Source organism: Miniopterus schreibersii (genome assembly GCF_964146895.1).
Source record: "Miniopterus schreibersii genome assembly, chromosome: 20".
Taxonomy (NCBI): Eukaryota; Metazoa; Chordata; class Mammalia; order Chiroptera; family Miniopteridae; genus Miniopterus; species Miniopterus schreibersii.
The window spans coordinates 27710881-27726690 of record NC_138122.1 but is presented as its reverse complement, the minus strand read 5'-3'; the positions used below and the strand labels follow the sequence as shown (position 1 = coordinate 27726690).

General features: G+C 46.2%; 1 protein-coding gene across 12 annotated transcripts in view; it reads right to left on the bottom strand.

Moving 5' to 3' along the window:
* Window positions 1-15810, bottom strand: part of EP400 (E1A binding protein p400) — a 62398-nt gene that overhangs the window by 39164 nt on the left and 7424 nt on the right. For 4 of the 12 annotated variants that reach the window (XM_081123154.1, XM_081123158.1, XM_081123159.1 and 1 more), the window contains 8 exons: window positions 14668-14778; window positions 6862-6952; window positions 5419-5526; window positions 4525-4907; window positions 2576-2866; window positions 1689-1874; window positions 1099-1239; window positions 537-615 (listed from right to left, as the gene is read on the bottom strand). In XM_081123154.1, the coding sequence (XP_080979280.1) occupies window positions 537-615; window positions 1099-1239; window positions 1689-1874; window positions 2576-2866; window positions 4525-4907; window positions 5419-5526; window positions 6862-6952; window positions 14668-14778 (1390 nt within the window). The remainder of the gene's footprint in view (window positions 1-536; window positions 616-1098; window positions 1240-1688; window positions 1875-2575; window positions 2867-4524; window positions 4908-5418; window positions 5527-6861; window positions 6953-14667; window positions 14779-15810) is intronic. The other 8 variants (XM_081123163.1, XM_081123155.1, XM_081123156.1 and 5 more) reach the window with 5 other exon arrangements.

Genomic DNA, 15810 nt, shown 5'->3' with positions numbered 1-15810 from the left:
AAGCCCCTTTCTTATGCCATCTGGTCTCACAGCTCCACGACTTCAGCAGTGACTACCTCTCCACCTCAGTTTCCTCACCGGTAAAATGGGAGTCACTGTGTCCCACCCCACCCATGACACCACCTCGTTGATGCCTGACCCACACTGGTGACAGGGCAGCTACCGTGTAGTGCAGCAAGGCAGCACCCCAGCCACACACACAGGGTCCATGAGGCACAAACCTCAGGGGGCCCACCTCCATGTCCAGAAACTGGCCAAAGGGGAAAGGCTCAGACCTCACTTCTGAGAGTGTCCCAAAGCTGTTCCACCTGGGGGTTCTGACTCAATCAGCAAATCTCAACAGAATGGAAATATGCAGCTAGAGCAGCTACACCGAGAGCAGCATGACCATCAGGCACCACAGTTCACACACGGCTGGGAGCAAACAGCCTCCCTGGGCCTCCCCGGAAAATCACCTTGTCACTAGGTGCCCAGTGAGCATAGAATTGGGACAAAGTATAACCTGAAAAAGGTAAGGCTTTTAAAAAGTATCCTACCTTTCCTGGAAACTGTCTGTAAGTGTAAGGCCTTCTTCCTTTTCTCCTCTAGTTCGACTTGTAGCTTTATTTCCACAACCTAAGTGCAGTTACATGTAGGAGAAAGCACATCACTGGGGAGGTTACTGTGGCCCAGAGTGTCCAGAAATGGAAACAAAACCCACTTGTAGGGTCTCAAGCACCACTGCTGGCTCCCACTGACTCTATATAACTGCACCTGCCCCAGTCCCACCAGGTGCTGAGATCAGAATTTTTAAAAAAGGAAGTGGGAACAAGAGCTGCCATTCTGGAGAGAAGCTCCCTTTGTGACCTGCCCCAAACCTCCAAGAAGCCGAGTGAAGGCCTCTCGGGGAGCGGTGGACATCATGCAGCACCAGCGCAGCCACGCGTGCCCACACATAACCACAAGCGGAGCAAGAACCCCTCTTCTAAGGAGCTTCAGTCTGAGGGCCATAGTGGTGGGGCCCATTCTCGTGCACCCTCCTCAGTGACCCTACAGGCTCTGCCTCATCACCAGCCCCAGAAGTCTAGGTCTCAGGAACCATTAAGATGTCAGACTTACCTGTTCAATATTTGACCAAAAGTACTCTATTTCTCTAGCAGTTGAGGCAGCGATCCGTCTCAGTCGACTCTGCTCCTCTCTCTTCCCCCTTTCTTCACGAAGCTTCTTTTCTTCATGATGCCGTGCCACCGTCCTGACAAGCTGGCACAGAAAAGGTTAAGAACTTCAAGGGTTAGTCTGTAATGTCACACTATGAGAAAGACACAGAGTTCCTTTTCTTTAAAGCTTCTTTTTAACTGACTTTAGAGAGAGAGGCAGGGAGGAGAAAGAGAGAAACATCCATGAGAGAAACATCAATCAGTTGCCTCCTATATGTGCCAAGTGGGGACCGAACCCATAACCTGGGTATGTGCCCTGACTGGAAATTGAACCCGCACCACTTGGGTGCATGGGCTGACACCCCGACCAACTAAGCCACAACAGCCAGGGTGACATAAAGTTTCTTAAACACGTTCTCAGCCCAGGACGACAATCTCAGTGAAATGCAGCCCCATGTGCTCTGAGGACCGTCAGTGGCTGGGTGGGGAGACCCACAGCTCACAGTACTGAATTCTCAGCACCCCAAAGTGAATGACAACCATCTCACCCACCTTCTTGGCGGCAGCCACCTTCCACCGCCGCTCCTGGGCGAAGTCAGTGGCCATCCACTGCATCTCTTCCAGCAGGTAGTCCCAGTGTGCACGGGGGCGCGGGGCCTCCTGCAGCTTTGGCAGCCGCCTCAAGGACCACAGGCCTTCCTTCCTCAGCTCGGCTATCCGCTGGTGGATCTGGTTTTCCTGTGGGGAAGAGGGCAGCATATAATCATTCACTGTGTTTCCACCTTCATGAGATCTACTATGTGGCAGTCTCAGCAGCAAAGGTAGGACTTCAACACAAGGTTGGAAGAACAGACAGCTGATTGCCTAGAGCCTTAGAAGCTTAAGCAACAGTCCTGCCATCTCAGAACCACGGCAAGGCCCAAGCTCTTACAAGGGAAACAATATAGGCCTGGGACCCACTTCCACCCCATGGGGAAGGCAGAGAGACCTAATAAGACCGGACACACATAAGTGAGTTAAACAGAGGACAGGGAGCCCTGGGCTTATCAGAGCCCAACCCTATTCTGCTTTGTTTCTTTTAATTCCTCTCATGAAGCTGAACAGGATAACTGCCTACTCCAATGAACAGCAAGAGCCACTGGTTGGGTCGAGACTCTCACCAACCTGGGGCCTTGAGCACTGTCCCCCAGCCTCACTATACACACCACGTCCCCAGCCCCTTACCCACAGCCTGTGAGGACAGCAGCCCAGACCACTGATTTCAGCACAGGAAAGATTCCACATGAGCCTCCCTTCCCCAGGACAGGGTCACAGGACTGGTTTCAATTGTGGGTCCCTGACCACAAAGCACACCAACCATCCCCACTGCAGCTGGGAACTGCTGCATCCCAGTGTGACAGCAACCGTGTGTCACAGGTTGGGAGGTGCCAGCCCCTCACCAGTGCCATCTGTTCTGCCAGCTTGTCCTGAGAACCGTCCTGGGGTGCAGCTGCATTCTGAGCTGGGCTCTGTGGTTTCGGGGGTGCTGACACAGCTGCTCCTGGGGACCGAGAGGTGACCGGAGACAAAGACTTGCTGGCTGCTGAGGAGGCTCTATTCACCGGGGAGGCCCGTGCGGGCGAGGGTCCTGGGCCTGAGCCACTGCCAGGAGCGATGGATGAGGTGGGGGTGGGCAGGGGCCGTGGACTGGGCTGCGAGGGGTCTGTGGGTGGTCTTGCGGATGCCACAGTCTGGCAGGCAGAAAAGAAGTGACAGGTGAAGACACCCAATGGTCTCTCCACAGCTACGCAAACGAACCCATGATCACACAAACTACAACACAGACTAAATCACATCTATGGCCCTGTCACGCAAGACCCCAGTATGAACTGGGCTTGCTCATGTTGTCTTATCTCAGGCTTTTCCTTTTTACCCCCCATCTTTTCTGGTTTGTTAAAAAAATTTTTTTAGCATTTTCATCATGTCAGCTCTGTCTCGAGAACATCGCTCATTGTGCTCCTTTCCTGTAAAGGGGGAGTCTACACTGCACAGCCCTCCCATGGTGGGCAGGCTGCAGATGAGAGTCCTGTCTGTGCAGCCAAGTCCAGGGCACAGTTAGGTAAATCCCACCCCACTGAAGATGAAGGTCAGCTTGTTGGGGAGGAAGTGGGGCAACAGACAGCAGGGCAAGCCAGGTGCTACCACAACCTGGGGGGCCATGAATGCAAAACACAGCAGGTTCATACCCCAGGCTGTGGTGACACAGCAGCTGTCCAAGGCCGCACCTTTCTGGGCGTGCGGCTTGTCTTCACAGCTGAAGTAATGTCCTCCTACCTGGGTCAGCAGGAGAGCTAAGGGGATGCCTAGGAGCCACATGGCTGCAAAGCCTACAGTACGTTATGTTCCCTCTCCCCGCCCTAGAGAAAGCCTGCCACACCCCCATTGAGGAGGACAAGTGTCTGTGGATTTTGTGAGAAGCTTCTTCAAAATCACGTTCCACAGCTGGTTCTTCAACAAGGACAGGTAAACGGATCTGAGAAGCCTCAGTGCCACCTGAAGTCAGTACAGGGTCACAAGACTCGTGGCCATGAAGACCCAGCAAGTGATGCCTGGAAAGGCTGCCTATCTGCTCACGGGCACTCTCCCTCTCAAGGCAGGTGGACAGTGTTTCAAGGTGCACCTGCATGAAAGGCTCCCACTCAACCCAGGTGGCAAATCATAGTGCCTCTGGTTGCTGGCTGAGATGTGTGGCCTCTCTGGCCTCAGTTTTTTCACAGGTAAAATGGGGACAAGGCCACCAGGTAGAAAAAATAAAAGAATATTGACAACATGCTCACTGTGGCGCATGACACCTGGCTGGTGAGGAAATGGTGGCTCTGACTGTTCTAAAAGATCAAACTCTGCCACACAAATCTTAAGGAAACAGAAAAAAGCTGAACCAAAGGCCCAGGGAAGCCCTTGTCAGTAAGGGGGGATCTGAGGCAGCTCCAGCGCACTCACTGCTGAGACAACCCCTGGACACATCTGCAGGGCACAGAACATGGGGGGGGGGGCTCAGGGGAGCCTAGCGACGGATAGCAGCAGCCCTGCCACCCCCAGCCTTGTCTCTACCCCAGGCACACAGGCTCCTGCCCCCGACCTCTGCCTTACTTGGCACATCAAGTGGCACAGTGGCCACAAGGCCCTTTGCACGGCTCCCTGTTCTGAGAGCAGCAATTAGAACCATGTTTTTTTCTGATAATTCAATAATGACAACTGTGATTACAGATAGTACGTATTTTATACATAAATCATGTCTCAACTGCTAGCTGACTGACCTCTGGTGTGGAGGAAGCGGAGAGCAGCGCATGCATTCTGTCACACAGCTGCCTGATCCCCCTCCCCCCTCAGAGCCCGAGGTCCAGAGTACCTGTGGCTGGGATGGTGGCGGAGGGGCCTGCATCTGTGCCTTCCCGGGCACCGGGGCGAGCAAGGCTGGCTGTGCGGGTTGTGGGGGCATGGGGAGCTGGCTGGCAGGGGGCACAGGGATGGGAGTGTTGGGCTGCTGGGCCTTCGCAGCCACGTGCAGCTGTGTCGACGGCTCCCCCATCGGTGGCTGCGGTGGGAACTGCAGCGTGGGTGGCAGAGGTGCAGCGGGGAGGCCAGCTGGGGGCAGCCTGCCAGGCAGTGGCGGTGGCGGCGTGTGCAGGCTGGCGGCATTCTGCACAGGAGGCCCTGTGGACGGATCATACTGCTGCTGACTTTGCTTCTGTCCAGTCAGCTGGGCGGCCTGAGGGGCAGGAGGCATCCCTCCTGCAAGACAGGAAAGAACCCACCGGAACTGAGTCTGGAGCTCGAAAGCACCGACCATGAGTCAGACATCACCTCCCAGGGCTTGTCACAGACCCGTCACTCAGAATCATCACACAAACGGGAAGTTTAACTGGCGGGAAATCTGAATTGTATTAGATCTAATGTTATAAATGAGCACACAAAAAAGGACAGAAGGCGCTGGACCTTTGCAAGTTAGCACCAAGCAGGACAGCATCGAATAACCACAGGGGTCCCTACCGCGGCAGCAACTACGAAAACACAGGAGTAGAAACTGGAAAGAAGCTCAAGGACAAGGACATGTGTGGCTCGTTAAAGGGACAAGAACTAGTCTCTGGGGAGGTCTTCACACTGCGGCTCAGGAACACCCCAAATTCAAGAGCCACTTCAACCACGCCAGCTCAACTGCACGTGCTTTAGTCTGTGCCAGCTTTAGACCTCTCTGCATGCCCTCCTTCTGAGCTATGGAGCTGGCTCTGACGCTGGGTCTTACCTTGAACTGTCGGCATTAACTGCTGGAGAGGAACTCCTGTATTCACCCCTGGGTGCTGGAAAACTACCCCTTGGTGACCCACTTCAAGTCGAGGTCTCTTAGACTGCTCTAGAATAATTTTCAGAAAAGGTGCAGTTTGATGTAAAAATAAAACCACAAAAGTAGTAGAAAAAACATGTGTAAGTGTTTTTATAATATTTGAACAGGGAGACCTTCCTATGCATGAACCAAAATCCAGAAGCCATAAAAGATAAGGTTAATAAATATAATTTCTTTTCATTAAGAATTTGCAAATACAAGAAAAAGCATCATAAAAAGGCAAAGGTCAAGCAACCACCTAAGAGACAATGTCTGCAACACACATGATGGGCACAAGGCTGGCTTACTGGACGTTCAGAAGCTCTTACAAGTAACACAGAAAGTATGGAAACAAGACAGACAAATGGGCAGAGAACGGCTCACAAAGGGACAGATCCACAAAAGGTTAATAAACGGGAAAAGGTACTGTGCAACCTTATCAAAACTAAATCCACACAAAATGAAAGATTTAATATTCAGCCATCAGATCCACAAAGGCTAAAAGAATGATCATACTTTATAAAATGACCAGAATGTGTAAGGGTCAGAAGTTGTTGATCAAGGGAATGGAAACTGGCCTGGCCCCATCAAGGGCAACTGAACGTTGTCAACACTTAAGTGCATGTCCACTTTGATCTTACAATTTCATTTATAGGAGTTTTCCCTTAAGATATACTGACAAACATGTAAGAAAAAATACATGACTAGTGTTCAATCCTGTGTTGATTATAACAGAAGAAAAGGTGGTACTAACAAATGAACACTAACCAGGGTCTGATGAATAAAGAAGGAACTGCTTGTGCCTGGCCGGCATGACTCAGTGGTTTAGTGTCGACCCATGAACCTAGAGGTCACGGTTAGATTCAGGGCACATCCCCGGGTTTTGGGCTTGATTCCCAGTAGGAGGCAGCCAATCAATGACTCTCTCATCATTGATGTTTCTATCTCTCTCTCTCTCTCTCTCTCTCCCCCTTCCTCTCTCTGAAATCAATAAAGATATATTTAAAAAAATAAAAATAAATAAAAATTTTGTAAAGAATGTGTATTAAGTTTATAATTTGAAGAAAAAAAATTCAGTTTGAAAAAATGAATGACAGCTTGAAAAAGCACATGATTTTACATTCAATCATATCATGAGGACTAAAAAGGCCAGAAATGCACTTAAAAATCAAAATGGAATAAACCTACTCTACTGATGAGCCTGTACCTTTAGTACACATGAGCTTTCACATAAATACTACCCAAAACAATTAAATTTCAAAGTAGAAAGAAATTCATCAAAACTAAGCTCTTCAGCATTCATGATTTGGAAACACGTGGCCACTGAGCTGTAAGTCCCACTTGAGCCTGTGCCCCATAACATACCTGCCGGGGGTCCCGCCTGCTGCCGCTTAAAGGGCTCCGTTTCTATCGCACTTCCAGCCCCTGCCACCAGGGTCCCTGCGAGGGCTTGCTGCTGAAAAAAAATTAAAGAATCATATTTTGATAATTTAAGAACATTACAGGAATGATTGAAACTATCATTATTACCCCGAGCACTGACTTCATTTCTCTTTGATAAAAGAAATATTACCTACCCAATGTATTTAACTATACATACGCAATGTACACTTCTACAAATAATTTAAAGTTCTAACTTACCTCTGGGGGGGAAAAAGGACTGGTAAAGGACCTATCGCTCTGGTTTTAAATGAAACTTCAGATCAGTGCGAACCTACAGCCCTTCAGACACGAGATGGTCTGTGCACAGAACAGCTGCTGTGGTAAATGGGCATCTGAGACAGACGCCAGCTTAGCTTCCCTGGCCAGTCACATTGCCTGTCATCACTTATTCCCCAAACAAAAGTTAAATAATGAAAAGAAAGGTTGGAACTGTTTTCCTACAGGAAAATGACACTAAAACCCCAATTAACAAGTATGATTAACTTGGTTCTTTGAATGGTGCTGGCACCCTCTGTGATATACTTAGTGTGTGAAGCAGAGGTCACTGTAAATGTCTGAATGAAACCGCTGGCCAAGACAGAGCACTGAGTCTGGCGCCTGCACCTTCCACATCTGTACCACCCTTGCAGGGACGCTGAACGCCAAGGGTGATGTCTTAACAACTGCTAATCGCTAGTTTTTTAATGATTCAATGATGAACACTTACTTAGTGAAGCATTTTAAATGAAAAAGTCACAAATGCCTAAACAAAGTTGCTGTCCTGTGAGGGCTGCTGACCCCTGCAGCCCGAGGAGTGGATGAGGCTGGTTCCAGCCAGGCTGCAGGCCATGGCCTCCCCTGAGGACAGCTCAGAGTAACTAAAGAGGGAGTTAGCACCTTGTTACATTTAAGGAAAATGGAGGGGATGGTGGGAGGGAGAGAGGGAAGAAGAATGATTTGAAAATAGGGTGATATGTGAACAGTGGTTATCTATGGGCACAGAATTATAGGAAATTAATTTATCATCTGTGTGTCTGTGTGTGCACTTCCCTAAATTTTCCGAAAGTTTCACAGTGAACAAGTATTGCTTATCAGAAGGGTTTTTAATAAAAGAAAGTGATGAAGGGCTCTGCATCAAGTCTTACTGGATGGACCAAACATACTCCAGATAAACACAAACTCCAGAAGAAACTTAAAACAGGCAACAGCGGGCAGGCCAGGGAGGGACTCTGTACCTGCATGAGGGGAAAGGGCCAGGAGTGGTTTCTGATTTCACGGCACTGGCATGAGGGCCTGTCTATGCCGCCATGTGGACCAGCTTGACCCAGATGCCCAGACTCACTGCCTGCAGAGCACTGGGACAGGGCAGGAAGCCAGCAGTGAGGAAGGGGACTTGACACAGGACCAGGCTGGCCAAGGAGAGGCCCAACCTCTGTCAGCTCTGTTGCCTCCTAAACCATGCAGACACAAAGACCAAAAGCACAACATAACCACTGAGATTCCAGGTGCCAACACTCAGGAGACAAGGAGTTTACTGTTCCAATTCAATCACGATGGCTAACAGAGAGAAAAGCAATCCATACTCCTAAGACTCTCTGCAACCCATCAGTCCCAAGATTAGACATCCAAGTCAGAATTTCTCCAAAACACAAAGAAACAAGAAAGAATGAGCCACACTGAGAAAACCACTGATGGACAACAAGCAGTCGATCCACATACCGGAAATGGGCAGCAATAATCTGCCAGTGGCTTTAATAACTACGGCTGGGACATAAAGAAAATAAGGACAGAAATGAAGGACAGAAAAAAAGAACTATTCAAACAAAAAATCAAATGGAGATTCTAGGGAGATTCCTGAACTGAAAACTAAAATAGCTGAAATAAAAAACGCACCAGAAGGCTGAACAGAAGACTGGGGTGTGGGTCAATGAACTGAAACAAAGTCCCGAGAGAGGAACAGAGGCCTGGACCGGAGATATGCTGGGGGCTTCAGTCACCAGGACAGCACAGGGCTGCTCAAGGGTTGATAGACAGATGGACAAAACTGAGCGGGGAGCTTGAGAGGGGGGCCCATAGTGGCTGCCACCATCATGTCATTTTCTGCAGGCTGGGAGCAACCAGAGGGAAGAAGTCTTTTCAACACAATGGTGCTAGAAGACTGAAGATCCCTGTGAAAAGAACTGATAAACAGGACTTCATAAAAATAAACACTTCTCATCAGACACACTGGGGGAAAGGCCAGCTTCTCTAACTCCGCATGCCACCCACTCCTGGTGTTCAGGATGATCTTTAGTTTTTAATACTATCTTTAGTTTCTTACACTACCTTTATGATTATTTGATCGTGAATGATACTGCTGACTTTAAAATATAAACTAGATTTTAATTAACAATCACTTATCAGAACTTTAAATAAAAAGAAAGAAAAATCCTCACAGAGAAAAGGGAAATTTCTGGATGGGAACTGAATTCTGGCTGCTGCCCATTTTAAGAGAGACAATGTTAGAATAGACTTTATCCACTGAGGACAATAAAATTTCCCTCCAGGGAGCCTATAGAGTACACTGAGAAATCACTAGAAGACACTGAGGACACTGTGCCCCAACGAGGCAGAGGCTCCCGCTGTCCTGCAGGAAGAACTGAAGCCCAGTGGTTGCAGTTCGCAGTTATTGGGGGTAAATTTCTGCCCAATTTAAATAAGCAAACAAACTGTACACTGAGTGGGAAGTTGGCGGTTCTGAGGCTGGGTGCTCAGCCACCAAAAGGCCGGACAAGCTGAGGGATGAGACGGCGACCTTTCTGAGCATCTCACAGGACTGTCAGTGGACAGGACTCTGGACTAGATGACCTCAGGTCAGGGTAACAGAGAGGAAAGCACAGACTCCTCATGGCTGCTCTTTCTGAAAGCATGTCCATTAAAACAAACTACCACTTTACACCTGCAAACTTTCAACTATACACATACAAACATGAGCACATATGTCAGAGTCAAAAACAATGGGTGGGGTAGGGTTAAGCAACTATATTCCTTTTCTCTAACATTAGAATCATTAAAAAGTAATCTCCAATGAGGACGGTTTTTCAGATCTAAATAACTGTAACAGAACAGTGGTTATTTTGCATACAGTAGCCACACTCAAAACCTGGGAAGCAGATTCGAGCAATCCATTGGGTTTATCTCTAGAGCTTAACTAGCAACAGACTAACTTATGATAAAAATCCTATAATTGGTTGCAAATAACAAAATTCACCGAGACTATGTCTTAAACTCTCTGTAGAATGCTTAACAGTGTGGCAAGGCTATAATAAAACTGGGACCATTTCTAGTGCACTTTTAGCTCAAAACTAAGTGACAATACATGGCAAGCACCATAAACAGACTTTCTTCATTCACTGATGCTGCTCCTGAATTTTTTTCCTAAGCAGAACAGATATTACCAAAATTAGATAAGTGGTTTAAATGAATTAGTTCCTCAAAGTGATGGGAATATTAGGAGCTATTAAAGTGAGATGAAAACTAAATAAAATATGAACAGTATTTGTTAAATGAAATAAAGTGCAAAAACACTGTGTTGACTGGTATATACATAACATAACACAAAAAATCTGTTAGGATGATGGAATTACAGGTAACTACCCATTTTCTCTAATAGAAACATCACTGAAAGGTAGTGTCTCTTTAGAATGTCTATTTTCATAGACATACGTGTGTGGGTGCATGGACTACCTTACATAACAACTCTGCACTCAACAATACGCCTCGGAGTCCTATGGAAGCAGATGGATTCAATACGTACGTAATATATAGAACTCCGAATTTATTTCTAGTTTCATTAGTCAATGGAGACTGGTCAATCTAAAAAAATCTACAACTGGTTGTAAATAAAAAAACTCATGCTGAGATTTTTTCCAAAGAAAACGAAGGCTGTTTCTCATTCTGAAGGCTGTTTCTCATTCTGACTCTTTTCTGAAAGACGCCCCATTTTCCCATTTCCTCTGACACACACTCCTGCCTGCCTCAGAAACCTATAATGCAAAAGGGAGAATTCTTGGTTCTCCTTTGTCTCTTTAATAGTTTTATGATGAAACATATTTACATACGAAAGAAATTAAGATACGTGTACAATTTTAAAAGCACAGAAAAGTACATCGGAACTTAAATAGTGGGATTTGTGTATTCACTGAAGACTCCGACTTTCCTGTTTGAAACTTTCCATAGTAAAACGCTGAGGAGGAAAGGGGAAACCGTATACATAGCTGAAAACAGTTAACACAGGGATCATCCATGGAGTCGTCACCAGGTTTAAGAACCAACCTGCTACTGCACCTTGGAGACCCCCGAGGGCGCCGGTGCTCCGCCCACCCAGGCAGGTGCTGGCTGCAGGCCTTACTGGGAACACTTCCCAATGCCCTCCCCTGCAGGGATAACTCCACACAGAATCTGCTAGTCCTGCTTCCTAGTGAACTTTCCCTGAAGGAATTCTGCACCTGTCTCCTCCTGGAAGCCCTTTTTCTGCCCATGGGTTGTACAGGGTGCTGAGACCAGCTCACACAGCACCCTGTGCTGTGAATGACAGCTCCCGTTATCATTCCTCTGCTGAGGGTGCGAGATCGCTGGTCTGCACCGCTGCCGGTGGACATTTTGGCTCTTTCCAGTTTGGGGCTTTTACAGACAATGCTGCCAGGAGCATCACTACACGTGCGTTCTGGAGCACACTTGCGAGAGTAACCTTAGAGTATCCGCTGATCAAAGGGCCTGCCCATGCTCACCTCTTCCACATCACGCCTCCATGCTCACTCTTATCAGAAGTGGTGAGAATCCCACTGATCGCATCAGATTCCGCCAAATGCAGTTTCCGGCACTCTGGGGAGTGTGACAGCGAGTCACTGTGGAGACTGCACATCACTGTCACCAGCCTGCAGGTATCCTTGCGTCCACAGCCCCACTGTTCCAATGCAAATACCTACCAGCGCAGTCCACACCCATCAGTACACTACACTCCTCTACCACTCATAGGAAAGATGCCACGAGTCAATTCTCTGACAGTTTCCAATTTAACAAATCTTATCTTCGACTGTATCAAACTCATGACAAGAGACATCTAAGCACCGGTTCAAGTTACTTTCCCCACCCACAGGAAGCAGGCTCGTTGGAGCAATGCCAGACAGAATCCTGGGCTACAGGAAGGGATGTGCACGAGGAGCCTAAACATCCTGTACCAGGAAGGAAGGAAGGAAGTGCTCACAGGGATAGTGCTCTGAGAGCCCCTCAGGGAAAGGGGGGGTGTCAGAAGCACACCAGAGCCAGCCTGGAGAGGGGCTCCAACTGGTCAAATTATAGATAATTTGAGCATCAGAAACAGTGGGGGGATTTAAAGAATAATTAATTTAAAAATTTTGCTTCATAAACACAGTATAAAAGAAAAAGATAAGCCACAGAAAAAAAATTTGCAAATTTGTATTTGACAAAAAACATCCAGAATATGCGAAGAATCTCAAGTGCAACAATAAAACAAAGGACTCAATGAAAAAGATGGGTGAGAGAGACTAGCAGATGCTTCCCCGAGAAGATAACAAGGGGCAAATGAAAACATGCTCACTGTCACTGGCCTTTAGAGCCACACCAATTACAACCACTGCATCAGTATCAGGATGACTACAAAAGAAAGCTGACCATAATGAGCACTGGGGAGGGTGAGGAATGGTGCAGCTACTGTGAAAAGGTGGGTGGTCTCTTACGGAGTTGAACAGACACTATAAACAACCCAGCAATCTGTCCCCTAGGTATTCACCCAAGTGAAATGAAGGCCTATGTTCACATGAAAACTCTGTCAACGTTCACTGCAATCTTATCTCTAACTTCATCACGCAGCGCAACAGAAACAGTGCTGGCCCAAGAAACCATGTGGATGACTCTCCAGCGTGCTGTACCAACTGCAAGCAGCCAGAACGAAAGGCAACAGACTGTATGACTCCACTTATACCTCATACTGGAAAAGGCAAAATCACAGAGGTGCAGGCAAAGGTGAAAGGAGGGCGAGACTTAACCACAAAGAGGCACATGAGGAAACACTCTGGGGGACAACAGAATTCCTATTTCTTGACTGGTGGTGGTTACACAACTTTGTTTGTCAAAACTCATGGAACTACAGACCAAAGAGGAAATTCTACTGAGTTAAATAAGTGTAAACCAACAAATAAATAAATACTATTAGTAACATGTTATAACCCATTGATGAAAATAAGAATCTACAAATAAATACATAAATTGAAAAGAAAGTTTGTCATTACAGTAGAATGCAAACTGATAAATGTAAAAGGAATACTGCAGTTTATAACCTTCCACTAGAAAAGCCTCGTGAACCAGTGATGAGACAAGCCGACACTGTGGCCTCCTCAAATGGGACCAAGCTGGACACAGTGTTACTTCTGTGGTATCCCTCTCAAAAATGTAGGACCCGCATCAGACACAAGGAAACAGACAAACCCACATCAAAGGACATGCTACAAAACAAGTGGCCTGGACTCCTCAAAAATGCGAAGGTCCCGAAAGACTGAGGGGCCGGCCTGATGAAATAAGACTGAAGATCCCAGACAGAGAGGAAAACTGCAGAGGACATCATCCGGACAGGAAGACAGCTGCCCAAGCTGCGGCTCAGCTGCTGTGTGGCATCACTCCAAAGTGTTCTGTGCTGCGGTCGGGTCAGAGAACACTCTCACCTAGGACGTGCTCAAGTATTTAGGGATAAAAGTGCATGATGGGATGTCTGCAACTTCCTCTCAAACAGCTCAGGGGGAAATGTGTGTGTGCATATGTGAGAGAATGAAAGTAATGCAAATGGGGCAAAAAGTTAATAATTGGTGAATCTGGGTAAGGGATATAAGGGGAGCTCTTTGTACTGTTAACTGCAACTTTTACATACATTTGGAATTATATTAATATTAAAAATAAAAATATTAAAATAACTATGTATGGTGTACCAGATGGGTACTAGACTTATGGGTTGATCACTTTGTAAGTTATATAAGTGTCTAATCACTGTTATGCGCCTGAAACTAATATAATATTATATGTCAACTGTAGTTGAAAAATAACTTAATTTTAAAAATTTAAAAATAAAAATTTTTAAAAAACATCACCAAAAATGGAACTGCTTTTAGAACCCAGCACAATCTATTCCAAAACAACTAGAATCGGACCTATACTTTTAGGTCGTCAGCATTATTAATGGAACACTGAGTGATTTACTTTCTAAAAATTTTTAAATAATCAGTCTGTGTTCACTAACACCCATTGAGAAGCCTGAGGCCCTGATGATTTCAGAGGTTTCACATCAGTGTTTCTTCTAGCTAAGAAAATACCAAGTTATCATCTGCTTAAATCTTTCTTTTCCTGTTTCTGTTTTGCACTGTTCTCAATAATACAGAGAAGACACAGGAAGAGCCCACATTAGACAGAGCACACGAGGAGTCCTGGCACAAGGGACAGGCTGTGAGGATTAGATGACATGCACACTACAGCTACAACTGCAGCACAGGTCAACACAAAATAGTGCATCAGCTCTGGGCTGTCCCTCACTCATGCAACTTAAATTTATAGTTCTATATGCAGGAAGACCTCTTTACTTTTTTAAAATAAGGAATGGGCTCTGGAAAAAAATGCTAAGAGCAAATAGTAATTGAAGATTAATATACCTGGATGAAGGGAAAGTTTGGGATGAGGCTACATTTGAGAACCATTGACAAGTACCTGAAATGGTTGCTGCTGGGATGAAAAAGCAGCAGAAACATTTGGCGGAAGCTGGGTTGCTATAGCAACAGGAGTACCAGTCTGCCCATCCTTTCCTGTCACAACCTTTACCTGAGAGGAAATATTTTGAGAAAAAAAGGCAACATGATTTTTAAGGCTGCTCAAAATTTTGTTAGAATTTTACTGCTGACAGCTCACTGATGTTTGGTGTTAAAAACTGGAATGTTTTTGCATCGAATTCTGCAAAAGGACAATGAACTAATTTATGGCAGATGTATAACGTAACAACCTAACTCAACTACAAATCTTGCAGGAACTCCAATTTAAGTCCCAGGTGCAATATCCTTAGATTGCACAACTTCAAATTCTAGAAGAAGGGACAGCAGGCAGTCTCAATAACAAAGCCCGCATCACCACCCAGGCAGTCTGCACAGCAGCCGCCACTCCATCACCTACCATGTGGAGGTCAGAATGGAGGTCTATTTCAACAGGAAGTTATAAAAAGAGACTGACTTTTCTGCATAAGCACGGATAAGGGGCCTGAGACTACAGACAACACTGGTGTACAAACATAAAGAGAACTGAATTTCACTATTTTAGAGGTGAAATCCTCAAAATAATCATGTAACCTTTTGGAAAATAAAAATGGTCCATCCTGGAAAGGGTGTTAAAGGAAACACAAAATGGCAAAGCCACACAGATACGTCCATAAATATCAATGAGGACGGCTGAGCAAAGAGACCAGTTTTTGTTCACCAAAGGCCGATTTCTTTGCAGGAGAAGTGACAAAGATTTCAGTTATTTTAGCCATCTCATAAAACAGAATCAGCTACACCAACATAGTGTACACTACACAACACAAAGGCACACGTACAGTGCACAACAGCCATCTCATGCTCGCCTGCTGGGATTAGCTTCTTTTTCAGGAAGTGCAGATAAATGGGTGAGAATCACAATGGTATCAAGAAATCTCAATTCTGGCATTTATTAAGCACCCATTCCAGGCACCCAAAATTTTCACTATTTAAAAAGGATTCCATCTTAAATATCACTCATAGGTATTTGCCAAAGTGTGAGTTTAAAATATGATCTCAAAGCTAAAGACTACATCTAAAAATTCTGGGTTTTTGCCATAACTATATT